The sequence below is a fragment of the Furipterus horrens genome, unplaced genomic scaffold (genome assembly GCF_987537825.1).
Source record: "Furipterus horrens unplaced genomic scaffold, mFurHor1.1.pri manual_scaffold_1, whole genome shotgun sequence".
Taxonomy (NCBI): Eukaryota; Metazoa; Chordata; class Mammalia; order Chiroptera; family Furipteridae; genus Furipterus; species Furipterus horrens.
In genome coordinates, this window is record NW_028327171.1 from 193,375,168 (window position 1) to 193,402,013 (window position 26,846).

The 26,846-nt window shown below is 40.9% G+C and overlaps 1 protein-coding gene across 1 annotated transcript in view; it reads left to right on the top strand.

The window, feature by feature from the left end:
• Positions 1–647: 647 nt before the first annotated feature.
• Positions 648–26,846, top strand: part of PARD3B (par-3 family cell polarity regulator beta) — a 966,908-nt gene continuing 940,709 nt past the window's right edge. Inside the window, exon 1 of the mRNA XM_090282860.1 lies at positions 648–1,293. Within this exon, the coding sequence (XP_090138986.1) occupies positions 1,174–1,293 (120 nt within the window). The 5' untranslated portion in view covers positions 648–1,173. The remainder of the gene's footprint in view (positions 1,294–26,846) is intronic.

A 26,846-nucleotide genomic window follows, 5' to 3' on the forward strand; every position in this document is an offset into this window, starting at 1 on the left:
TTAACTGTTTTTTCCGTAAATAAATAAATAAATAAATAAATGGAGGCACATTTCAGAAGAATATATGCAAACACACGTGATCATATCTGGGTCTAGGATATGAGTTTTGTGGAAACACTTAGTGTCTTCCTCTGTAAAAGGAATGATTTAACTGCCACGTTATCTTCAAGAATCCCTTCCGTTTTTGCTATCTCAGAACTCCAGAGGGCAGATGAGATGCTGGTCTTAGGACAAATTCCTAAAATGACCTTTGGCCATCCCGGCAGCTCAGTACCTGGGAGCAGCTACTTCTTGAGGTGTTTGGGTGGGTGTGCCAAGAAGCACCTGCTCCCGGGTTCTCCTTGAATCTTGTTCCAATCCCCTCATTTTAAGGGTGTAGCTCTGCAGTCTCTTAGCTATTCCCTCAAGTGTGCTTTATGAGATCCTGTTTCAGTCCCCTGGTGGGTAGCTCTCAGGTCCCGTTACAATTCCCTAGAGCTCCGTGTGTGTGTGCCGGAGGGAGAGAGCCAGGGAAAGACCGATGAGGGGACCAAGCTCCCGGGCTCCAGTTACTGCCCGACACAGTCCCCGCTCCACGCCGCCAAGTGAGCTGCGAGTCCGGGGAGCGCCGCGGCCCCTTTAAGAGCCGGGCCCAGGCCGGCCCGGGGGCCGCGGGAGCCCAGAGCGCCGCGCGCCGCGGAGGAGTTGAGACCAGCGCAAAAGTTTCCTCCCAACTCCGGCCCCGCGCGCCATCGCCGCCGCCCACTCTAGCCCGGGGCCTGGAGCCGACCCCGCCGCCGCCAGGGCCAGGACCAGAGCCAGGGCTGGGTCGGCTCGGCAGTTTCGCTTTGGTACGCGCAGAGCGGCCACCTCGGCCGGGCCCGAGCTGCAGCTGGAGCCGGAGGAGGAGCCCAGCGTTGGTGCCGCCGTTCCGGCCCCCCCTCCCTCCATCCCCCGCCACCTGGGAGGTAGCCCTTCCCGCTGCCTTCCCTACCCCAGATTCCCGCCCCCCCGGAGGCTGCCTCACCGGAGCGAAGGGGCACAGCTACGAGCTCCGGGCCCTGAGGGGGCGCCGGGGAGAGGAGCCCCCGGTCTCCGGGCCTGCCCGTGCCGTGCGTCCCCAGAGAGTGGGGGCTGCACCCGCGGAGCCAGACACCTGTTCAGCAAGGCCCAGCGTGGTCGCCGGGGGCCAGGATGAAAGTGACCGTGTGCTTCGGCAGGACCGGCATCGTCGTGCCCTGCAAGGAGGGCCAGCTGCGTGTCCGGGAGCTCACGCAGCAGGCGCTGCAGCGGTACCTGAAGACCCGGGAGAAGGTGAGCGCGGCGCTGGGGGCGCGCGTGGGGCGGAAGAAGGGGGGCGCGGCTACGGGCGGTATAGCCGCAAGCGCTTGGAGGCCAAGACACCTGCCAGGTGCCCTGAGGACTTGGTGCCGACTCTCACGGGACGCAGAGCTCCTATGCAACTTGATTTGTTACTACCTGTGGCTACAACTTTTGAATGTTGCTGATATAAATGAACTGGATGTCTTTGGGAGTTTGTGGGCCTTGCTTCTCAAAGGATGGTGGGAGGAACCGCAGCATGGGAACCACTTGGGGGTTGGTTAGACATGCACAGTCTGGCACCCTGATCCAAGCTCACTGCCTCAGAGTCCGCATTTAAACAAGTTTGCAGGTGATTGGAATGACCATTGGAGTTTGAGAAGCACTGCTTTAAAAGTTGTTTGAGGGAACGCTTTTCAAGAGAACTCTTGAAGGTGCTGCTGACCTGAGGTGTAATTTTGGACCCACCAAGGCCCGCCACACTCTTTGGAGTTAGGAAATTGATTGGCGCAAGTAACATACTGGGAAGTTAGAACTGATGGGGCCCTTGGAATTTCAACCTCGTGAGCTGTCCTCTCTAATTGGGCAGGAACTTGGGTGGACGGATTCTATTTGCTTACACCAACTCGTCCATATGTCAAGTGTTTATAGTTTAATGCCACACATTTCATGAGCATCTACTATGTACGGGGTCTGTATCATGTCCTGGATGGCTATTGATATGACGACCTAGACTGTCCCTAACTCTGTCCCTGAACTCAGAAACATGTAAACTTAAGTGAAGCTCAGGAAGAGTGTTTTTTAGTGTGGAATGCATGTTCAAAAAGACTTGGCTGGACACTAGTACTCATGTGAGGTTTTTGAGTCATACACTGGACTTCTGTGTATTCAATGGAGAAGAAAGCATTGAAGGCATTCTGAAAGAACATCTTGTATGCCCCAAACCCTCAGAAACAGGCATGTCATAAACGCTTGCTTTAGAGGCCCATTGTTCTTTTCAATATTTGTTCTCACACTGTGAGAACTGTAGAAATACTGTGTTGATCAATTTAATGATGGAAAGATGTCATTTATTTTAATGTCTTATAGGTTATCCAGGGCATAAAAATAATTTTGTTTCTCCCAAATATACAACTTGGCATTTAAGAAAACCCTCTGCACCTTCTGTGCCTCCACTAAAAATTATTATACAGAGAAAAAAATTACTCTGGATAGATACATGTCTATGTTGCCTTGATCAGCCAAGCATTTGAGAATTGTTTAGTGAGAGGACTGTAAATATATTAAATATGGTATTCCAAGCTGAAGTCTTTACTAATAGAATTGAGGGAGAGCAGGGAAAATAAACAAAGTGGCCTATAAAACTAATGAGTACCCTAATGCTTTTTTTCATTGTTACAATAGTGTGTGTTGTTTACATTGTGTAATTCAGTTAAGTTGAGATTTACACATGTAAGCAATTGTCTTTGAAGTCATATTTTACTAACTTCTGAAAGTAAGCTAAGATTAGTAGTAACAAAGTTATTCTAGACTAATTATTAAAGTAGATCTTATCAAAAGGTTGTCTTAATGAAACGATGACTTATTTTTATTTTTAACTCATTATTAAAAATAATTTGTGCCCTAAAATCATATACATTTAGAAGTTTAGTACATGGAGCTAAGTAATAGAAGTAAGCTATAAGTTATAGCTTAAGAAGTAAATTATAAATAATAAACAGGGAACTTAACTAGATGATATTTAATGTATTATAATTTGCTCTTAAAAGGTGTTAAAAAGCTATTGATATTCTGGACTGAAAGCATAATTTATAATATCACAGAACCCATAATGTAATTGTATTGATCCAGTTACCATTATTACCAGACGTTACATTTTTCTGTTTACATTTATATATTACTGAATGTGGCATTTAAAGGTCACCTGCAGCTTATAAATTCTCCCTCCCTTCTTTGGCTTTTAAAATCTTAATTTAATAAGTGGCAAGTGATATTTTTCCCCTCCCCAAATATCTCTCTCCCATAGTTTCATTTTAAATAATATTGTAATCATAATAAGGCTTAACTAATATTAAATGGAAATTCCTAATGGAACTAAAATGTCAAGAGATACTCTGACAAATTCCATGCTTTTATCCACTGAATTTAGAAAATAATGGGAACAGACCGAAAATGTCAAAATTCTATTTGAAAAATAATTTCTCATTAAGTTCACTTCTTTAAATCAGTAAAAACAATGTAAAAGGCTTGTTTCCCTGGACAGCAAGGTTTTAAACCCTGCATGCAGTAGTAATAACTAACATGAATTGTACTTACAATATGCAGGCACTGTTCTAGGAGCTTTACGTGTATTAAATGATTTACTCCATGAGGGTAGGTACTATTATTCCCATTTAATAGAGAGGGGAAGGGAGACTGAGATGTGACTAGTACATGGTGGAACTGGGGTTTGAACCCAGGAACTGTGTCTTCAGGTCATTATGCAGTCATGAACTATACAGTTCAGTAGGCTATTATGCATTGAATTTCCCCACCTTGTTTATTTTTTACAGTTTGTTTTAAAAAGACATTTCCATCTGAAAACTGCTACAATAACATAATGATAGCTATTTTGTTTCTGGTGGAGAGGTGGGACATCCACAGTTCCTCTCAATTATCTTATACTGTACACATCTGAGGCAAATGTTGTGGGATTTGCAAATCAAGTATGAAAAATCTTCCTCTTAGGCATCCAGGTAGAGAGTGCTGTATAGAAAACAAATTTGGCGGGAACTGAATGTAATTAAGTAGGTTTCTTCTGGGGCCCTGAATAATTTAGATGGGAGAAAGTCAGATTTCAAGATTGAGGATAGATTCAGGGTTTCTAAAGTTTGGAGGGTAAGTGAAGGCCAAGGAGGCCATTCTGGATTTTGTAGGCATCATCAGAGAAGTATTCACCTCTTGCTGAGAAAAAACAGAGAAGACTGGTATTTGTGGAATGTGGGGAACCAGCTGATTCAGCATCAGATAAAGCCAGAAGAGGTAGGATGCTGAAGAAGCTGATGAAGGCTTTAATTATGTTCTGAAATCTGGGATGTGGACATTTCTGCCGCCTCCTCACGCCCTCCCATTTCATGCACTCTAGTGGGGGGGTGGGTGGTGGAGTGGCAGGGGGCCTGAATTGACTAATGGGTGAGAATTATGGGATCACTTGTCTTTGGATTCTGGTAGTTTATCAGTGTCCCAGGCTCTAAATCCAATTTAGTTAAGTAGTTAGTGGAGAGGAGATTGTCTTCTTAAATAGTCAAGATGGGGATCATTGAGTAATTAGTTTAATTTATCATCAAAATTATGTGTCACAGGTGAAGGGGTAATCAAGACATATCCTGCAGGGGCTCAACCCTGGCTAATTATTAGTCACCTCTAATTTTAACATTTAACATTTTAAATAATACAAATGCCTGAGTTCCTTTCTCCAAGATTCCCACTCACTGGCTTTGGAGTGGATCCTGAATATAGGTATCTTAAAAAGCATTCTAGGTGATTCTAATACCCAGCCAGGGTTGAGAACCACCAGTCTATAACCACTAATATGGGTATCACCGAACTCATTTTAAACTCTTTTCATGGCAGATTCTGTGTCTCAGACATCTATAGAACAATCTGTCACTAGCAATTGTCCCTCTCAGCAGGTGCTCAAACAATTTATTAAATTGAACATTTGTTATATACACACACATTCACACACACACTAGATGAGGACGAAGTGCACAACCTGTTTAGTAATGAGTGTGTGGTGTATTCAGGAGTTAAAATGGTTAAAATGAATGAGATAATATGAACATTGAGTTTATAGGATAATGGGTGTGCTGGTATTTTTCAGAAACTGATTTGTGGATCAGACTGTATGAGAAAACCTTTTTCTTTTTTTCCTTTCTTTTTAAAATTAATCAAACACTTGATAAACCTTTCAAAATGAATTTCTTCTGTGTTCATACATTTTGAATAATGTGTTTGTTTACAAGTTGAGACCAACTTCTCAGATAGGAACAAGTCAAGAGCAGCAACTTTATTTCTTGATTAATTGTGGGATCAGAATCTAATCGGTAATGAGAATCTGGTATGCTACTGTACGGGACTAGTGTGGAGGACTAAGCTAGTACTCTTTCAGCTTTTGATGCCTTGTTTCGTATTTTAAGGTTTCCTTATGGGTAAACTAGGACCAGAACATTGAAAATGCTTTTGGGGGCACTGACTTATTGAGAGCTTTATTTCCTGTGCAGTTTTCTCCTCTTGTAATGTGTGGACTAGGTGTTCTTCCCAACGTGTGGATAGGACTGACTCACCATAAGCATGGCACTTGCTTCTAACTCGGTTTTGGTTCTGCTACTTGACTTGTACTGATCAGCCTCTAGATTTGCAAACACAGGGCTCCTGGGGACCTGCTGTGACCCACAGATGCACTTTTACAGTTCTGCTCAGTGTAATAGTTTTCACTTAGTTGTCATGTTTAAATATTTTGAGATTTCATGCAAAAAAAATACACATTTCTATCATTTTTGGGGAAAACCAAAACAGAAGCACTGACAATTCTGAGCTTTACTTTCCCACATAGCAGTCATTAGTTGGAGCCGAGACATCCATCTCTTTTCTCTTTAGGAGGGATGCTTTAGTTTCTATTATTGCCTCCCCAAAGTGAGTATACATTATTCTCTTCATGCTTAAATTTTATCTCATTTTTATTTGCTTATGGCCCACTTAATGCATTATTGCTATTTGACTGGTCTACTGGGAGGCTTTTGAATTTGTGAACCCCGGACCTTTCTCTCCCCATCCCTCCCCCCGTGTATAATCCAGTGGCCTACACATAGGGTTTGCTGAGCAGTCCCAAACCTTTTTAGCACCAGGGACTGGTTTCGTGGAAGACCATTTTTCCATTGGCTGGGGGGCTGGGAGAATGGTTTCGGGATGATTCAAGCGCATTACATTCAAGTTCACCTTCTGCTGTGTGGCCCAGTTTCTAACAGGCCTGGACTGGTACCGGTCTGCAGCTCGGAAGTTGGGGATCCCTGGGTTAGTTCACCTGAACTAAGTTAATTGTCCCATGTGGGGTTATCACAACTCTGATTTGTAGTTTAGAGCACTGTGCTCAAATGGCTGTTAACCAGCTATTCATTCCCAGGGTATTTGTGTGGGACAAATGAGAATGTCAGGTTTTTACGAGACTGTGTGTGCTGAGGTGATTGATTATTAAAATCATCTAAGGGGTGTATTAAAATGCAGAACTTTGGTCCTCTCTTGGAAAGTCTGAAGCAGTGCAGCCCAATAGAACTTTCTGTGATAATGGAAATGTTCTATGTCTGTGATTTCCAATAGGGTAGCTTCTAGCCATGTATGGCTATTAAATACATGAAACGTGGCTAGTGCCACTGAGGAACTAAATTTTAAATTTTAATTAATTTAAATAGTCTCAAGGGACTTACCTTAATGGACAGTTTGGGTCCAAAGCTCCTCCGATGATTTCTCTCAACTGCCTTTGCAAACCACTGGTCTAAAGCTGAGATCCCAGGCAGTCCTTGACCTGACATTATTATAGACGTTGCTGTCTGTTCTGTTGAGAACCTTGCCATCAGAAGGGGATCTTTATTTACTCCTCTTTCATATCTATAGGTAGTAGAGAGAGCCTTTAGAATCCTAAATCCTGTATCTAGACACAAGTGAAACCCAGTTGAATTATAGAACAAGATGATGTCTACATCCTCTGTTTTTGGTATTAGGTGAATAGTGGGCCAACAAGGAGTGGTGAACAAAACTCAAGACATTTCTAGTGAGATTTAGACATTTCTGGATGAGCTCATCTAGCATTATGGCTTCATCTCTTTTGAGACACTCCTGATTTTTCCTCTGAACTCCAAACTCCTTGACACCTTTGCTTGGGTGTTAAGGAGGCGCCTTAAACTTAATGTGCCCAAAACTGAACTCCGGATTCCCTCTCCAAATCCCTCCCTCCCACAGTCTTCCCATCTCAGTAAGTGACAATACCATCCTTCTAGTTGCTGGGGCCAGAAATTCTTGTAATAACCCTTGACTGCCTTTTTCCTCTTATTATTCATATGCCATCAGTATGCAAATCATATTGACTTGACTCTCACAATGTATCTAGAATCTGACCACGTCTCTCTAGCTTTTCTGTTAGCATGCTGGGCTTGCTTTCCACCCCAAATGGACTTTAGTTTTTTTTTGTTTTTGTTTTTGTTTTTTTTTTTTTATTATTTATGCTCCCGCTACAATCTCTTCTCAAGGCAGAAGCTAGAGTGATCATTTGAAATTCAAGCCAGGTGTCATGTCATTCATTCTTCTATTCAACTCTTTCAGATGGCCCGTGAAGTGCTGCATGATCTGCCTAGCTGTGCAGGAAAAAGTCAACTGCCCTGAAACTGTTAGCCTGAGCCCTACTAGCAAGGCTTGTCCTCTAGTGGCATCCAGGAACTTAGATTTGTGAAGGGTTTCCACCATTCCCTGGAGAGAATAACTCACTATGCCAAAACTGTTTATGCAAGCAATATGGTTTGTGCTGAATACCTGCTCTTCTTCTGGAGGTCTGGGATTTTTGGGATGCTAGGTAGAGGAGGTAGAGGAGGGATCTATGTCATCAGCCTCCAGTGCAAATCTTGGATGCTGAGTCTCTAATGAGCCTCCCTGGTAAACAGCATTTCACATGGTTGTTAAAACTCTTTGCTTGCAGGGGGTGGGTCCACCTTGGGAAGACCCTTGGAAGCTTGCACCTAGTTTCCTCTAGACTTCACCCATGTGCCTTTTCCCTTTCCTACTGTTGCTTTCTCTCCTTTTGCCTTAATAAATCATGGCTGTGAGAATGGCTATATACCGAGTCCTGCGCATCTTCCTAGTGAATCACTGAACCTGGGTTGTCTTGGGGACTACAAGACACTGTGTCTTACCATTCAGACCTGACTTTTACTGGTCTCACTCTCCCTCATGCACACTGATATCTTGGCTGTTACTCAAACATGCCTGACAGGCTCTGCCTTATGTGCTGTTCTCTCCACCTGAAATATTTGCCCGCAGGAATCCACCCGTCTGATTCCCTTATCTTCTCCATCTTAAAAGATTGTTCCCTTCTCCATGAAACTTTCCTGACCACACTATTTATAATTATAACCCCTCCAGCCACCCCCTGTATTGCTTTTTTCTGCTTTATTTTTCTCCACAGAGCTACCATGCTGCTTATTTTAACCATATTTATTGTCTGTCTCTCCCCACTAGAATGTTAGTTCAATAAAGGGAAATGTCTGTGTCTGTTTTGTTCATTATTGAATCCCTAGCTCCTGTAAGTGTGCCTGGTACATGGTAAGCTGTTGATAAGTTTCTCATTGAGTAAATTGTTCTCTTACTATGTGTCCCTCACCATTCATTGCAGTTATCTCTTGATACATTGCAAGCTACCCCAAGATGTAGTATCTTAAAATAACACCCAACAATACGTGGAGAGGGCTCAGTGTAATGTTTTCTAGGTCCGGGATGTTCAAGATTGGCATCTGCATTCACATGAAGCAGATCTAAGAGACAGCGCCTGAAACTAGTGCCCCAGCCAGGATAGTTTCAGTAGCTGGAGGTTGGCTGTCATGGTTTGCCTGGGAGTATATGTCTGGAGCCTTGGTTCTTGCTGAGAGCTGGATTCCTGGGTTCTCTTCCATGTATTCTTTGCATCTGATCATCTTCACATGACCTCTTCCCAGCAGGGTATTGAGACTTCTTACATGGCAGCTCAGGGGTCCCAAAGGTGCAAAAGTGGAAGCTGCCAGGTGCTTCTAAGGCTTAAACCTGCAAGTCTTCTGGCATGGTGTGTTCGGCCATGTTCTATTAGTTAAAGCACGTAACAGGTTCAGCTTAGATTCAAGGGAGAGGGTTACACAAGAAGCTGACTAATAGGAAGTTTAGTTCTTTGAAGGTCCACTAATGTAACTGGTCACACAGCCAGCCTTGGTGATAAAAATATGAAGATTCATCAGTCACTGTCGCTGGTTTTGATGAGTTTCACAACCTTCTGGGGGGATGAGACACACATGTGAATGAGCCAGTGGCGCGTTTGCTGGGATACAGTGTAGGTAAGGAATGCTCTTTGAAACAGAAGACGTTGAAGCTGTTCTGAAGCACGAGGAGGACTTCGCCAGATAGAAAGTGGGATGAGGCATTCCAGGTGGAGGGAGTAAAGTGAGAAGGCATCAGCTGGCTGGCAGAGTTGTGAAGAGTTGAGCACAGCCCAGGGAGGAGTGGTGGGGCACAGACTAGCTGGGGCCAGACTGGGACGGCCCTTGGGTGCCACTGTAATGTAGTTTTAGTTTTATTACAAATACAGTCATGTGTTACTCAATTTGCATGAGTCTAAAGATATTTCAATGAATTTAACAAGGGAGAGGATTTTAGAAAATTAGATATTTCTGTTAAGGCCTTAGTCACCCACTTGATGACCGCAGTTCCCCAGTTCTCACACCTTCCTCAGCTACACTGCTTCCAAAAAGATTATCAAGATCTGGTACCCAAAACCTGTGGGTTTCAGTCCTGATTTTTAATAAACTTCTAAAACTCTCTCTACCTATGAACTTTCCAGGATTTTAAAATGTCTTTTCTCAGTCTTTGCAGGGTCTCCCTAAATTATTTATTTTCTTGTGTGCTGGTATGTAAGGGTTCTTTCTGGCTTTGCTCTCAGTGGGACCTCATCTATTGCATGGCTTCAGCTATCCCTAAATACACACCTCTAGCCCTGAACTTACTATGGACCCCAGTATCCACCTGCCTCTGAACTTGACCCCCTTGATGTTCCACATCCGGTTCCAGCCCAGGCTATTCTCTCTAAATCTGCTTGTCCCCATTTCTCCATTTCGGATGCCATCATTCACCTGGTGGTCTAATTCAGAAACCTGGAAATTCTCCATTCCTCGGTGACCTCTCCTCCCTTCTATTCTGGGTGTTCAGAAAGTTCCTTTGGTTTCAGGTTGACAGCCTTACAGCCACACATCTGATCATGTCTAGAGTACTGCTGGGAACATTTAAGTGGCTCCCCATTGCTATTAGGTGAAAACCTGAACGTTGCTTACCTGTCTAATATCTTCTTTATCCCTTTTAAACTCCTACATGCAATTTAGTCTTCTTTCACACCTTCTCTCACCCCAGGTAAATCCTGCCTCATCCTTCGGGATGAGGCTCCAGATTCCTCTTGCTTAAAAATCTCCTCCCTCCCTCTTCCCTAATTCTTGTGTGCCCAGAGCTCCCCATGCTTGTGCTTTCATTTTGGACACTACCTCTTCCATTACTGTTTATTAGTCAGGGTCTACTAACTTAACAGACCACCCCAAGTGACAGGAGCTTATCCCAGCAAAGGGTTCTCTTTCTGGGTGGGAGGTGGGGCTCTGACCTACACAGTCTCCTTCCTGCTTTTCCCTTTGGCCTTGGGTTTTCTGTAGATCTGCACTGTGCGCACTGTTGAATAAAGAGAGTGTGGAGGTGGCCACAGGAGATGCGGGGCCTGGCCTGGAAGTGGCAGACATCCCTTCTGCTAGCATCCCACTGGTGAGACTAGTCATGAGCCTTATCCAGATGCAGTGGGCTTGGGAAAGCAGTCCACTTGGGTCCAGGTAAGCAACTCCTCAGGCTCTGCCTCATACTGCAACCATCGTGTCTTCACTACTGTTTTATAAAGTATTCATGCATAAACAGTGGGTCTTTTTAATTTTCCTATCTTGCTTTGAGCATAGTACCTGATGATAGAGTGTGAATACAATAAACACTTGTTAAATTATGTTAAATCTCATGTCGCTTTTTTCCCCCCATAAAAATGGGACCAGCCTTGTATTAAAAGTAATATTTTGTAAGTTTGGAATCTTTATAGTAGGCGTGAGTGTTTTTTTTTTTTTTTTTTTTAAAGAAGACTAAGTGCAACTTTTCTCTTGGTTGCATTCACATACCTCAGCATATCCACATTTACGGCAGGCAATGGTTTAGTGGTCCATTATATCTGCCATGCTGATTGTCTTAAATAAGAGCTTTGAATTCAGAGAGGTTGACTCACTTGTCAGGTTTTTGAGACTGAGTGCTCTGTAGTTCTGAACTTCAAAGGAGGAACATCATGTTTCTGCTTCATGAAGATTTGTGAAATGCTGTCTCTTATATTTAAACAATATTTGATTTTCAGTGTCATACTCATTAATTTCATGGTGATTTTTAAAATGATTCTGAGTTATCTCAATTTGCATGGATTCTTTACTTTTGAGAGGCATAGTATCTGTGTCTGAGGGGCTGCCTAATTAGGTCTGCCTCCAATCTCTGCTCTCAGTCATTCCTCAGATTGCTGGACCCTCACTTTTTGGATTGCAATGAGATGGAATTGTGGGTACCAAGAGACAGCTGCTTAAGAAGGTTTTACTCAATTTAGTCCCTATCAGATGCAGTGCCAAGTATCATCCAGGCAAATACCCCTCATACTGCCCCTGTCCTCTGCCTACAGGTGAGGTTATTAAACTCACCAGGTGATCCTGGGCCCTAGAAGAAGAGCTGGTGAGGCCCACTTGGTAATAGAGGCAGATAACAGAAATGTCCGCACCTCTTGGCTAAGACACTACCAGTAAGATCAGAGAAGCACATTGACAGGGAAAATGATCAGACCCATCTTATTGCTTTATGCGAGGCAGAAATTAAGGGTTTAGGGGGTGCTTCAGTAATAGACTCTGATACCTCTTTAGGGGGATTTAGGGTAAGTTTTGCCACTATTCTTTTATAGAGACATGAACCCTAGAGTGATCTCTAAGCAAAACAGGTTTTGACAAGGGGTATATAGATATAATTTGTACTCTTTCCTCTTTACAGATAGGTGGAGTGTTTTGGAGAAGGGATACAGATACAGAAGACTTTTAAGAATGATGGGAAATAACAATAGTCCCTTAATCTCATCTGCATCACATAAAATGTATGTCATATACTCAGTGAGGCTTCAGTCAGATGTCTAAGCAGTGGCTGCTTTGCTATGCTTGCCCATAACAATCTAACAATCTAAATGTCACTTCTGTCAGTAAGAGAAGATTTGGAGAGTGGCTTTGGGTCAAGCACTGTGTTTTATGCTGGACATACAGAATAAAATAAGGCACAGATCCTGCCTCTATCAGATTTTAGACTAAAAGGGCAGAGAGAACAATGTAAATAGACAAACAGTGTGGTAGAGGAGCCCTAGAGTGGGGGACATAGGCAGTGACTGGCTTCAACTTTGCCTGGAGTGGAGAGAGATGGGGAAGTTGTGCAAGTTTCACCAAGGGAATTATACTTAGGCAAGACTTTGAAGGATGAATGGACATTTGCCAGTTCAGTAAGGGTGGGGGAGGGTGTGGGGGTACTGGGTGGAGGGAGAAGAGAAAGAGAGGAAGAGAGAGAGAGACAGCCTGTATCTGACTGAAGGTAAACAAGTGGTCATTTTGAGTAGGGGAGGAGGAGAATATTATGGAAACTTTCCCAAGGGTGATTGTGGGAGGGAGTAGTAGTAGGGGATGGGTCTGTTTCGGTGAAGGCAGGGTCAAAGCCTGGAGGCCTTTGTTGTGACTAGCTAAAGAGCTTAAGGAGTCTGAGCAGGGTGCTGATATTGTGATCTGCTGTTTTGTATGGTTTGCTTTGGAGGATGGAGACAGAGGGAGCTGAGACTGGAGGTGGAGCACTGGTCCATGTCCCTGCCGTGGGAGTAGAGGTTAGACATATTGAGGCAGAATCAGAAATTGTCTTTGACATTTTGGGCAAGGTAATCAGACTGGAGAGTTGACTCTCTAGGGGTGGAAATGGGGATAAAGAGCAATGTGAGGTGTCTGTCATCACTCTTCAACAGACATCTCAATGGCCACACCCTAGTTCTTCTGTCCGAGGCCTGGGGATACAGAGACAAGTAAGACATGGTATGTGCCCTCATGGAGACCCCTAGGTAGGGATAAGACAGGTGGGAGACTGAGGACAGATAAAGGGGTTGCCTGGCAGCATTGAGGGCCTGGCTGAGCTCATAAATCATGCATTCATCAAGATGCTAATCTCTTGCATCAGTTGTTTGGCATCGGATTAGAGCCTTGATGCAAGAGTGGAATTTGAGGGCAGATGTGGAAAAAAAATGTGGCATCCAGAAATAAAACTGTTCGGACCAAGTTGATGAATGCATGGAGTATATTGGTGCTTTTTTTTTTTTTTTTTTTAAGACGTTTGTTATAGAAATTCAGGAGTCTGGAAGTTTGTTTGCTCCTCCAGATGAACTCCTAACCTTTTCCCAGCTCTCTCTGTGACCTGAAAGCCTGAGAAGTGTGGACTCTCTAGCTCTCTGGCTTCTGGTAGGGGTCAGCCCTGGGGAGGCCCTCACAGGAGAAGGGAGGGTGGACAGCTCCCTTCCTGCCAGGTCACTGTGGGCTGGCCACCTCTCTGTACTGGAGGCTGGAGGTCCCATCCGGCAGCCCTCCCTGTGTTTACTGAATTGGCATCTGCTCTTTTTCTGGCCCCCTGCTTCCTAGATGATGGCAAGGGCTCACCGCTGTTAGGAGCACTATCCTTCAATGTTTTCCCTTAACCCTGTGCAAGCCTTTATAAATAGTGCCTTTGTTATACTCCTAAGTGCCTGAGTGAACCATCTGTTTCCTGCCAGGGTTTTGACTGATAAATACCGTAATAATAAGATTTTCTTTCATAACCCATCACCTACAGTCCTACAGCACATATACACAACTGAAATAAAAGTTTCATGAGGGTACTTACCTTTACTATGAATGACGCCCTCTGGTATGTTTAGTTTAATTATTTTTACTTAAAAAAGTTGCTGGGACACATTGAATTGACTTCACTGTCCCCTAATAGCTTAGGGCCCATATTTAGAAACCCAGTGGGGCTGGCTACCTTCTGTTTAGAGGACATTGGATGGGTCATCAAAAATCCCCATAGTGCCAAGATCCCATTGCTTTATAGGTCGAGATAAAGTGTGAAGCTGAAGGTAAATTCCTAAAGTCAAGCATGTACTATAAGTGTATAAAGGAATTTTTCTCTGGATTATATGCCCAGTAATTTATATATATAGACTTGGATCTTGAGACTCGTGAATGCCCAGCACGTCAGCTTAAAGTCCTTCTGGCCTAGACCTAGACATCAGGCTGGGTTCATGAAATTTTGGAGAAATGGAAAGAGTTTTGCTTGTCATCCTATATTTCTTTTGTCATGGCATAGTAACAGTATTAGTGACTTTAAATATTAGGCTCTGGATTTCTTCCTTTTGTAGCAAATTGTTGAGGAAATGCAAGAAGGATAAATAATTCTTGTCTCTGTATTTAAAGGCACATTTATAGAGATTCAGTGGGCTTGAGTTTTGACAGCAATGTCTGATCAGAGACATTTTCTCAGAACCTTATAAAAATCTAACTGCACATCAGGAATTTCTAGTTAAAAGATTTTTTTAGTTGCTGCTACTAGAGTTGCATTTCATCTTTTTTATTGTGGGTGAGGAAGGGCTAGTTGGAAATGTGACTGGATAATGAGGGGGTCCTTCATTCTATTGCTTTTAGTTTTCTAGAATTGCCATGATGAAGTGCCACAAACAACAGAAATTTATTTTCTCACAGTATTCAAAGCTAGACGTCCAAAATCAAGGTGTTGACAGGGTCATGCTCCCCTTTCAATACCTCAGAGTGAGGAGCCTTCCTTGCCTTTTCCAGCTCCTGGTGGCCTGAGACATCTCTTAGCTTGTGGGGGAACACAGTTCAAATGATAAACAATTGTTATTCAGTTTAAGCATTTCCCCTGCTTTCACAGTAAGAGTCATTGGGGGAATTCTGTCAGTTCCTTACAGTCTCTCTCTCTCTCTCTCACTGTCTCTCTTTCCTGCAAAATTCCAAAATGGTACACAGATAACTTGCTTTTTGTTTTACTGAGAAATAAAGATCTTATGGTCTGACATCATTTAGTACTTCCCTTTTCATGAAAACATTTATCTTACCTACCTCTTCAGGTGACCTTTTAGATATTCATGTTTGCACCAAATTCCATCTCATCCTATGTCCTTTCTGGTGTGGCTGTTTCAAGTATTGATTGAAGCCCAGTGGCTTGTCTGAATTCCATTCCCATTCAGCCCATAATTAAGTTAGCTGGGAGAAGGCAGGAGGGTGTTTTTGAGCACCTGTCATTTGCCACACAGCATAGTCCCCTTTCTTTAGGGCTTTACTACCCAGTTGGAGAGACATGTATACCTATTGAAAATTAAGAAAGCCACAACTAGGTGCCAGGTGAGTTCTCTGGGCATTCAGAAGGCAGTGTGCTCACAGTAGGCTGGCATGGCAAAACGTCAAAAAATTTGATAGAATTTAGACCAGTGGAGGAAAAGAGAAGGAGGTGTTTCATGGGACAGAGACAAAGGAAATATAAATGTTGCAAAATTACTGGTCTCAACATTCCTTTTCAAACTCTTAACATTTTAGAGGACTTGAGAGTGCTTTTTATGTCGACTATACCAATTTCTATTTAGCGTATTAGAAATTAAAACTGAGAAATTAAGATACATTTAATTGATTTCATATACTAAAGATCCTATGACAAGTTAAGATCACTTATTGTCATGAATAATAATTGTATTTTTAAAACAAGAAAAATTTAGTGATAACAGTAGCACAGTGTAATTTTTTTTTCAAATCTCTTTGATGTTTGCTTATTAGATAGCTCTATTTTCAAATCTGCCTTCCCATGTAATCTGTTGTAATGTATTTTTTTGGTTGAAATAATATGAAGAAAATCTTGCCTCACACAGGTATGTAGTAGGAAGAGTGAGGAATATTTTAATAGCTTTTTCAGATAATAGTAGACATGGCTTCTGTGTTCTACATGCAAATCCAATACGTGAAGGTTTGTTTCTATCTTTCTTTCTCATACATTTATGATATCACAGTTTCTGTGGGTCAGGGACATGGGTAAAGCTTAACTGCTTCCTCTTCTCAGAATTTGACCAGCTACATTCAAGATCTCAGGCTATATTCTCAGGAGGCTTGACTGGAAAGAATCTGCTTCTAGACTCCCTCAGGTTGTTAGCAGAATTCATTTCTTGTAGCTGCAGGACTGAGGGCTGTGGCTTTTAACCTCAGCTCCTAGAAGTCACTTGCAGTTCCATATCACGTAGAATTTCCCAACCTAGTTGATTATGGCATCAAGCAAGGAGGATCTCTGAAGCAAGATGGAATCTTATATAAGATAATATAATCATGGGAATGATCTCAGTAAGTGATGGTTTCTAAAAGGTTAGTTGGTTGCAATGTGGAATCTGAAATCATACCAATGAAATTTTCAAACTCTATTGGGTTACAGTTCATTGGTTTGTGTTGTACTTTGAATAGATATTTTACCCATGCATGATATTTTGGCATAGTACATTGGTCATGTGGAAAACATTGGTTTACTGGGTTATGCTGATCTTCTAAATGCTGACACATCTCCTTATACAATTAAAAACACGACATACACTTATATTTCCATCATTTTAATCAGAAAGGTGATAGTATCGGGAAGCAATCAAGCTCACAGTGGTGGATACAAATTTTCCAAAATTTAAATTTTTGCTTTATCATTGGCAACAAATACTGTCGTTTGTTTTCCATGAAGTGCCTATGTTCACATCATTCATTTTTGAGAAATATCTATCAAAAGCTCCTGTATAAATAACCATAGTTTGTCTGTCAGTCTTTCAAGTGAAAATGGTGCTCCATGAAGATACCAGTTAGTTCAGCTCAACTCAATCAATCATACATGTGGCCTTTGTATGTCATTATGTAGAAGTACTTTTTGTGTACTTCACAGAAAGTGTCAAAAAGGTATGAAATCAAAGGTTTAAGATTGATCATACTCTTGTTTCTTCATCAAGGACTTTTGTGAGTTGTCCCTCTCTACCTTTTTAAGTCACATGAGTAGCAGTGAAGAATATGGTGACTACCAGTACTGTTTAGGCACCAGCAGTTTTACCACCATCGCTTCCACACCAGCAATGTAAGTGTTCACATCATTATTCCAAGGATAAACCATGAGATTCCAACAAGTTATTCAACATGTGGACTATTCCAGCACCAGTGTTTATTGTCAGGCATTCACATAAAAAAAAAAAAAATGCTTCCATCAGTATCAGCACCAAGTAGTCATTTCAGACCAAAGAAACCTTAATTTCAGTCCTATCTATAGATTAATCCACTTGTAAGGCAAGAGGTATAATTCTACAGATGAGATATTAACTCAGTCTTCATGTTTCCTGCCGGATCTTTCACTTGAGGAGTTACTGTATCACTGGGAGGTGGTACTGTCATACTTTTAAAAACTAACATCAACTCGCAGGCGTTCCACATTGTCAGTTGTACGAGGCTTTCTTGTGTCTCGGTTATTGTGTGCACTTCTCCAGCTAATGCAGCACAATAGCTTACCTTGTAAGGTGCCTCAGTGGCTTTTTCATGTCTCCTTTCGAAAAGCTGTAATCATTTTTGGATTTTAAAAGTGCTCATCATGCCTGCATTCAAAAATATTCACTTTCTTTTCCTTTAAATTCTTAGCGATTAATTTCAAAATGACGCTACAGCTTAACTACTTGAAAATGTTCTTTGCACGAGACACAATTATGTAAATTACCAATATCTGTTAAGGACAAGAAAAAAAGAACTTTCATGTCTTTGTCTGCTTTCAGTTTTACCCAGTTGTTTTTCTTTTTCTTCTTTTTTTAGTACAGTCTTCCCTTCCATGGATCAGAGACCCTTGGCGTATTAGTTTTGCCTGTTTTTAGTATCTTTAGATGTAGATGGTGTAGCTGAGCTGTTGAGAAAGAAGGTTTTCTAATCCCCCCTTTTTATGTGCTGGACTTCTTTATTGTTATACAATATATGTAACATAAAATTTACCATTTTTCCTGTTCTTCAGTGTATAGTTCTGTGGCTTTAGGTACATTCACATTGTTGTACAACCATCACCACCATCATCCCCAGAACTTTTTCATTTTCCTGAACTGAAGCTTTTTACCCATTAAACAACTTCCCACTTCCTCTATCCTGTCTCCTGATAATCACTATTTTACTATCTGTTTCTGTGAATTGGACTACTGTAGGTACCTCATGTAAGTGAAATCACATACTATTTATCTTTTGTGACTGGCTTATTTCACTTGGCTTAATGTCTTCGAGGTTCATCCATGTTGCAGCATGTGTCAGGATTTCCTTGCTTTTTAGGTTTGAATAATAGTCTGTTGAATGTATATACCACATTCTATTTATCCATTTGTCCACTGGTGGATACCTGTGTTGTTTCCTCCTTCTGGCTGTTGTGAATAATGCTCTATAAGCATAGCTGTGCAAATATGTTTGGGTCCCTGCTTGCAGTTCTTTTGAGTGTATACCCAGAAGGGAATTGCTGAATAATAAGGTAATTCTATGTTTAATTTTTTGAGGAACTGCCATACTGTTTTCCACACTGGCTGCACCATGTTACATTTCAGTTCAGTTTCTCCAGTTTCCTGCCAACATTGCTTTTTTGTTCTTTCTTGCTTAAAAAAAAAAAAAAAATATATATATATATATATATGTATATATATATATATATATAAATAAAGCTACCCTAATGGATGTGCAGCAGCAAATCTTCCCTTTTAAACTAATGTCCATCTTTAAATATAAAACAGGTATTCATTTTCTTTTATTTTTGAATGAACTATAAAATTCTACTTGATAGTTTGATATATTTGAACATTTAGAAGTATTTTTGAAAAGATTAAAAATATTGTAAATTTGTAAAGGGACAAATACAACATGTAAATAACCTTTTAGAATTACTTGGGGAAAAATTTTGGTCCTGTGGACCTCAAAACACCTTAAGACCCCCCAGGGGTTCATAGACCTCACTTCGATAACTGTTTGGGGAAGTATGGTGTAGGAAACATGTTCACAGTGAGTTCAGATTCTGTTTCCCTAAGTAGGTAAAAGCTATTTCTCTTGGTCTGCAAATTGATGAGCTTCAAAACTTTTTTTTTTTTCATAATCTCCACCCAAGATTTTATTTTATTAAAAAGGAGTAACAAACAAATCAGTTGCCATGGAATTAAAGTTGGGAAAGAAAGAATGTTTTGTCATTGACTGGGAACCTACTTAGGATCTGGCAATAGAAGGTTGGAATAAATTGTACTTCTCTGACAACAGGAATATTTTAAGTCTGTTCCTTTTAAAAAAAATTATTTTTTAAAGATAATCTAATTACAAAAGATTGTACTTATCTTAATCTTGAAGTTAAAAGATTTCTCTAAAACAGCAGTGACAAAATTTATTTAAAATATACTGTTAGAACACCAGTTGACATCACACTATTAGTATGCTTAGAGCAGGAATCAAAATGATGGAAATCGGATTAACAGAAAAAAATTGCAACAAAAATTAGGGACATCATTTTGTATTTTACAAACCCAAATATATCACTATTTTAAGTGACGTACCAGAAATATCAACATTTAAATGAGAGTATTTTTATTTTTCATCAGCAATCCACTGAACATTGGGAATGGTGGTACAGAATTGGTTTCTCTCCCCTAAGGTCAAGGCAGTCTCCCCAGTGTCACTTTCTTGCTTTTACTTCAAAATTTCATATTTAGACTCTTTTGAAAATGGCTTCCCTAAATATTATGAATTGTCTCCATTTGTATAGTTCCTTTCTTTTATTTCGCAAAAAAATCAAAGATGATGATCACTCATCTTTACTTTCTGGTAGGACTGTAGGTGCTGTTGAAAATCATATTGCCTTTCCTTAAACTCTGATTCACGGAGAGTAGATTTGTAGAATATAAATGTTTAAATAATACTTTATATAAGTTATCAATATATAGGTTGAAATTACAAGACAAAATGTGTAATAGCAGTGATCATCACATGGCAGATATTCATGTGACTGTTACTTGGAGGATGTGGACTATGTACCATCATACATATCAAACCTACATTCATGTAGCAGCCAGTCTCAGGTGGTATGTTCTTGGTTATGGCCATGTTGTTTAGGCAGATTCTTGCATAATAAGCTCTTTAGCATATACTTTTGTAAATAAAAAATTTTTTAATAGAAATTTTAGTTACTTCCCTTTAGGCTTTAATATAATGAGGTGTACAGTTTTGAACACTAAATTTCCCATGCAGTGATGATGGGAGAAAACACTTATAAAACAGTACATGTTTGGGCAAAGGTGGGGAGATGGTGCTTAAGTGGAAATGCTTCTGTATACTTGGGCCACGCACGTGCTGCTGCAGCCTCAAAGATCAGGATGTTAAGCATTATCAAGATAGTATTAAAAAAAAAAAACCCTTTTAAATGAGTATTTGCTATGCCTTGCCATGTTTGGGCCTGGCATTTTAAAGTGTGGGGTAAAGTTTTCAAGTAGTGGTTCAGATGACCATTGGGCTGGAGGCTTGTCTGGCCACCAGCACTGATGGAGTCAAAATATTGGGCCTTTTCTGAGAAGACAGAGTTGATGAGGTTGTATAGATGAGGACCCTAGAGGCACAAAGCATGTGTGGTAAATTGAAGAACTCAAACTCCAGTGGGAAGGAAAGCATTTGGTGCTCTAAATATGGCAAACCTTGCCTCCAGAGAGTACCTGGTTCTTGTAGTGAGCTCATTACTCCCAAGAGGTGGCATAGGTGAGGAGTCTGAAGAATTTGGCTGTGTTGGCAAGGTGTGGTCAGACCAGACCTCATTGCTACAGTTGAGGTTGGAAAGACAATTCACTGCTTTGTGCCTCCTGTGACTTAGCCTGGCAAAGGACAGTGGGTAGACTGAAGCCTGACAACTTCTTTCTTGTCCTGATCAGGATTATGTCCATCTGGCTGGAATAAGGGGCTTAATTACTGAGGACTAGTAGTTGAGAATGTTGTGATTTTAGAATTTCTCTCAAGAATATCAAGTCTTGAATGCCTGGCTAAAAGCTTTATTCCAAAGGCAAGGGAAAGCAAGAATAAGGACATATTCAAAGCTATCTTGTAGGTAGATTGTCCACGGCCCAGTGTACAGCATGAAGTGGAAGTGGGAAAGACCGAAGGTCAAACAGATAGTTGTTACAACTGAGGTGGGTAAATCCTGTTGGTATTGGGTCTGATTATTGTATACTTTATTTCTAGTACTTCAGGCATTATTCTGAGTAGAAAATCTGCTGACTTAGACTGGCTGGCAAAGAAAGGCAAACAGATCCATGTGGGGTTTTGGGAAAAGCACAGGACTTGGCGTCTGGGGCCTGCGGTGTAGCACGGCAATTTAGTGAATATGAGGAACTGCTCTGAAACCATGGGTGAGACCTTGAACTCCCAAGACCGCAGACATGGAGTAGCTTATTTCTAAGGCTCTTTCCCAGCTCTTATTTATTACTTTGGAATACATATTTCTAAGGAATAACTTCTACATGATGCCAAGGAGTGGTCTTTTAGGGGCCTATTATGATGAAATATGATGAATAGATGACTCATTTACAATTAACAGTATATATTTCTATACGAACAATTTCTGAGCTCTAAGTCTCCCATAATAGACCCCCTAACTCCTTAAGTAGGGTCAAGCCCTTGAAATTTTGTTTGCATCCTGATTTATTTGGGAAATGTATATGTCTGAGATATATATAACTCACTTTCCTAACTAGATTTTAACCTCCTTGAAAGCAGAATGCTTTGTTTTATTTTGTTTGCTTGTTCGTTTTAATGCATCCTAATACCTTAAATAGCACCGTGCATACATATAACACTTACTAAAGCATATCAGTGAGTGAGTAGTTGGAGCACAAACTTCAGTTCATTGATATTGTGAACTCTGAAATATTTAAACATGAATTAATAAAGGTGTAGGCCTATGACTTATTAGTGTCCTGAATTACATAATGCGTTTGAATTTATTACTGCTGTGGCTTCATGTAGGTATGATAGGAAAGGCTAGGAAAGGTCTTCACAGTGTACCGCTATGCAAAAAGTTGGTAGGAGTTGTTTCATAATTGTATAACTTTTATCCTTTACCCTGAAAGTTTCCAGAGGTCAGTCTTTGAGTAAACTCGTGGATCCAGGACAGCACCCTGCAATTGCTGGACGGGGGATGGGCGTAGGACAAAGAATAAATTCAGGAGTTCAGAAGCAACAAGTGGTTGGCTACACAGAGAACAGAGCACTTTGTCAGGTTTCTGTCCAGAAGGAAAAGAACATTTTTCTTGAGCAGAGATGATTTTGAAAATGGAAGTTTTCCAAAATATAGGGTGCCTGGCTTCTGCTTTTAATTTCTTTAGGAACCAGAGACAAGAGAAGATAAAAGGAGAAGCTGGGAGGAGGATGAGGAGGCAGGTGCATGCAGTGGTGGTGAGAGAGAGGAGCAGCCACTGTCAGGGGAAAGGCAGGGAGGAAAGAACTGAGATAGAGGATCTTCCTTCCTCACTATGGAAGGAAACTGACCTTTCTCCGCATCACTAGTGTCCTGAATGTTCTTTATATTTTAACCTAGAACATACACTGATGTTCTTAATGATAAATCTGACCTGTGGTTAAAGCGAATGGATATGTGTGACTTATGGTTTAAGACATTGCATCAGAAGCCAGTTAAACCAGATATTTATTTAATTTCTTTATCAGAAATATTTCTATAAACATAGTATGTCTGTTGTTTTTCTTCTGATGGTACCTTAGTTACTTGACCCTTCGAGAAACTGAGTTAAATAGGTAGATGCTCTACACAGCTATTTCAATTTTACACATAAAAATTATAACATCAGTTATTCATTTGTGTAGCCAGTATTCACTGGCTGGTAGATATGTGTTAAATAGTTTGCCAGCCAATGGAAATACAATAAAGATATTGTGTGCCTCCTACCCTTTTGTGGGTAATTGTAATTCTGTCTAACAGTGCCCCTCACCTATACAGTATCACCTCTCAAGAATGACCACTCTGCTTGGGGATTGGAATTTTATATGCCCTCCTAGAAGGAATGGAACTTGAGATTTCTCTGCTGCCTTAAATCATTGACTCAAAAATGATCTTTGGATGAATTCATAGAGACCATGTGTTGAGATAGATGATATAGGGGACAGTCCAATTTCGCTGGTGGCTGGACCATTCCATTCATCTGCTCTTCTAGCCCCAGTCTGGGATTATTTTTTACCTTAAATATGATGCTGGAGTGAGATGTAGGGGACACTTTGAAATTGACCCCAGTCTCCACACTCTGTCATCTCCATACTTTCCTTATCAACACTGATTTTCACTCTTGATATCTTTCACACTAGATTGTAAGCTCTTTTTGTGGTCAGTCATGAGATCATGATAGTAATATCGATGTAGGCAGTAGTGATGATAATACCTAACATTCTTTGAGCATTAATCAGCCCCAGACAACGTGTGTGCATTATCTCAGCTAATGCCTTCAGCTTCTCAGGTGGGGGCTGTCATTCACTCCTGTCTTACCAAAGATGCCACTGAGACTTCGAGAGGTTGTGTGACTCTGCCATGTCAGTATCAGCTGTCAACATGGTGGAGTAAGTGGTCACTTTCTGTTCTTTTTGGGTGTGTGTGGATGTCTCCATATAATTTCTTCTTCCCTGCCATATTCTCATCTAGTATAGTTTTTTTGTGATAAGTACTTAATAGATGATGGATTCTCCTGTGTAAGGTGATTATGCTCCCTGGTTTCTTGTAGTTCTGGTTGTGTGCCATCAGAGTGGTCTCCAGATGCCCACAGGTGCTAAGACATTGAGATTCAGGTCACTGTTTGTCCTTCAGCCTTGATCACTGGCTCTTTTGTTCTCATTTGTCAGTCTATGAGTATAGTTTAGCACTCTCACTTGACTTCTGCTCTTGGGCATCAATGTTTGGATACCTGTTCTGTCACTGTGGCTAATCCCCAGCTGCTTTCTGCACTGCTGACCCCAGCTGAGCCCAGGGTGGACCAATCTCTTTACTCCTTTTTCCATTCCCTCTGTCTCCTGTAGAACCATTGGTATGTCTCAGCATCAATTCCAAGAGGTTGGCCAACTGGGCATTCACTTTGTTTGTGAACTGGCCAAGTAACTTTGTGTCAGAACCTCTTATTCTCAGAGTTTCTTCTGAGCTTTATCACCAGGAGGGTGTGTGGGCCCAGGGCTATTAGTTGGTCCTCACAGGGTGTTGCTTGTTTGGTTGTGTACAGCTCCCAAGTTGAAGCTGTTTAAGAACCATGGTACCAGACATGATAGTTCACAGTGTAATAACAATTAGAAACAAGACTTCTGTTCTCCTAAATCTTGATTTCCATTTCTGTGCTGCCTCTTTAAAAAATTTTTTTTTTTATTTTTGGTTTTTCAATTACAGTTGTCCCCTTTTCTCCCAATTTCTCTCCCCTACCCAACCCACCCCCTCTCCCGCAATCATATCCCTCCCCATTGTCCATGTCCATGAGTCATTTATATATGTTCTTTGACTAAACCCTTCCCTTACTTATCCCCCTTCTCTCCCTCCCCCTCCCCCCATTGACTGCTATTCTGCTCTTTTTAAAAGGAACTACAGCAGAGTTCTTTATGAACCCCAACTAATATTTATTTGTTCATAATAAATGTGACTTGAAACATGCACTTTGTATTTTAACTCCTGAGTTTGAATTATTCCTCCCTACAGTGGGCACTTTGAGTGTACCCTTTTATTTTGGTACTTAACACCCATAAGATATTACAATTCCTGGTTTTTACACAGTGTCTGAGGTTCAACACCTGATATGGGGACACCTCAGTTTGGAGAGGAAGCATGACATGTTTGTCATTTGTGTGGTCTCTGATGTGAGATTACCTAGGTTCAAATGCAAGCTCTTCTAGGTACTAGTGGTATGACCTTGGGCAATTTATACTTACTGTGCCTCAGCTTCCTAATCTGTAAAATGGGGTTAGAGCATTGTTATGGAGGACTAAATGAGTTCACATTTCTAAAGTGCTTAGAGAGTGCTGGACACACACTGATAGTCTAAGAGTATTTCCAGTATAATATTAAGGTTTCTCAAGTAGACTTTGAGTACATTCAATTGTGGCTTCTATTCCCAATAACGAGCATAGACCTTGATATGTGGTTTCCACTCAGATGCTTGTTGACTAAATGCATGACTATGTAAATAAGTGGCAAACCCTTTACTAAATCTCATTAGTCCGTTGAAGTATTTTTTTCATTGATTAAATAGTTCTGAGCTTCAGTTCTATGCTCTTTGGGTGACTCTGCTCTAGTTATTGGGTGTTCATTGATTTAATTATGATTTGTTAAGATTCTTTCTGGCTGTCATAGGAGCAGTCATTATCTACAATAAGACTAACAACATTTTCATAAAAACTGGCTTTTGGTTCTGAGTTGTCCACCAAATACAACTTATTTAGGACCATGAGGTATGTGGCTTCATTATAATCAGTATGCTGTTAAGCATGCATAGTTTCTGAAATTATAAAAATAGTCATTCCTGACTGTGTGTTTCCTAATGTTATATTTCCAATGAATTTATTCTTGCTTAACAGTTAATGGTTGTGGTGAGCCGTTAACATATTTATTTCATTTTTCTTTTTAAAGTCTATTCATTTAAAACCTAAAACCTAAGTTATATTGTAAAGTGCTTCAATATTTAAATAGCTTGGAATATGTGAAGTTTAGATTTCTTTTGTAGTTGAAGGAAAAAATGTAGATTACTGATTCTTTGAAACATACTGGTGCTAAGAAAGTATTTAAAATTTTAATCTCCTTGACTCTTGATATGGCATTTTCCCTCCCTTTTGTGTGGGATGGACTGAAGCTGGAAATGCTCTTAATGATGTGGTACTTGAGTTTGGTGTCATCTTTGTTGGAGATTCGGGGCCCTACCTGCTGTCCTCCTACTTCTCTTTGACCATTGACATTCATCAGTGCTTCTGAGAGCCCCTTCAGTGAAGTGTTAGAGACTGAGAATAGGTGTGCTTATTTAATACCCTGTTCACCTGGTTAATTCAGCTTGTGGTTTGGCCAATTCCTGTTGTTTCTTTAGTAGAATCAGTTTTTGCTGGCCCCTTAGATAACCTTGGAGATCCAAGTCTGTTATTTCTATCTTGTGATTTCTCAGGCAGTCCCATCCTTGTTACAGGGAGCCGTGATACATGACTTTTAGCTTCTGTGTTATTCAGATATTCTGGCCCTGGCCAAGCAGCTCAGTTGATTACAGTGTCATTCTCAGTACACCAAGGTTGTGGCTTTGAACTCCTTTCAGGGTACATTTAAGAATCAGCCAATGAATGCATAGATAAATAGAACAACAAAAATCGATTTTCTCTTTCTCTTCTCTCTCCTCTCTCTCTAAAATCAATAAATAAAAATTAAAACATTCTATCCCTCATTTTATGAAGTTTCTAGGTTATAACCTCTTGTATTTCCTTCTGGATACTCCTTTACCCCCAGCCTCTCTTATTTTAGGGTCCCTGCTATACCAACTAGAGTCTTGCAATTAATAGTTCTGTCCTAACACTATCTACCTTTGGTCTGATTTTGAATATTTGACTTGAAGA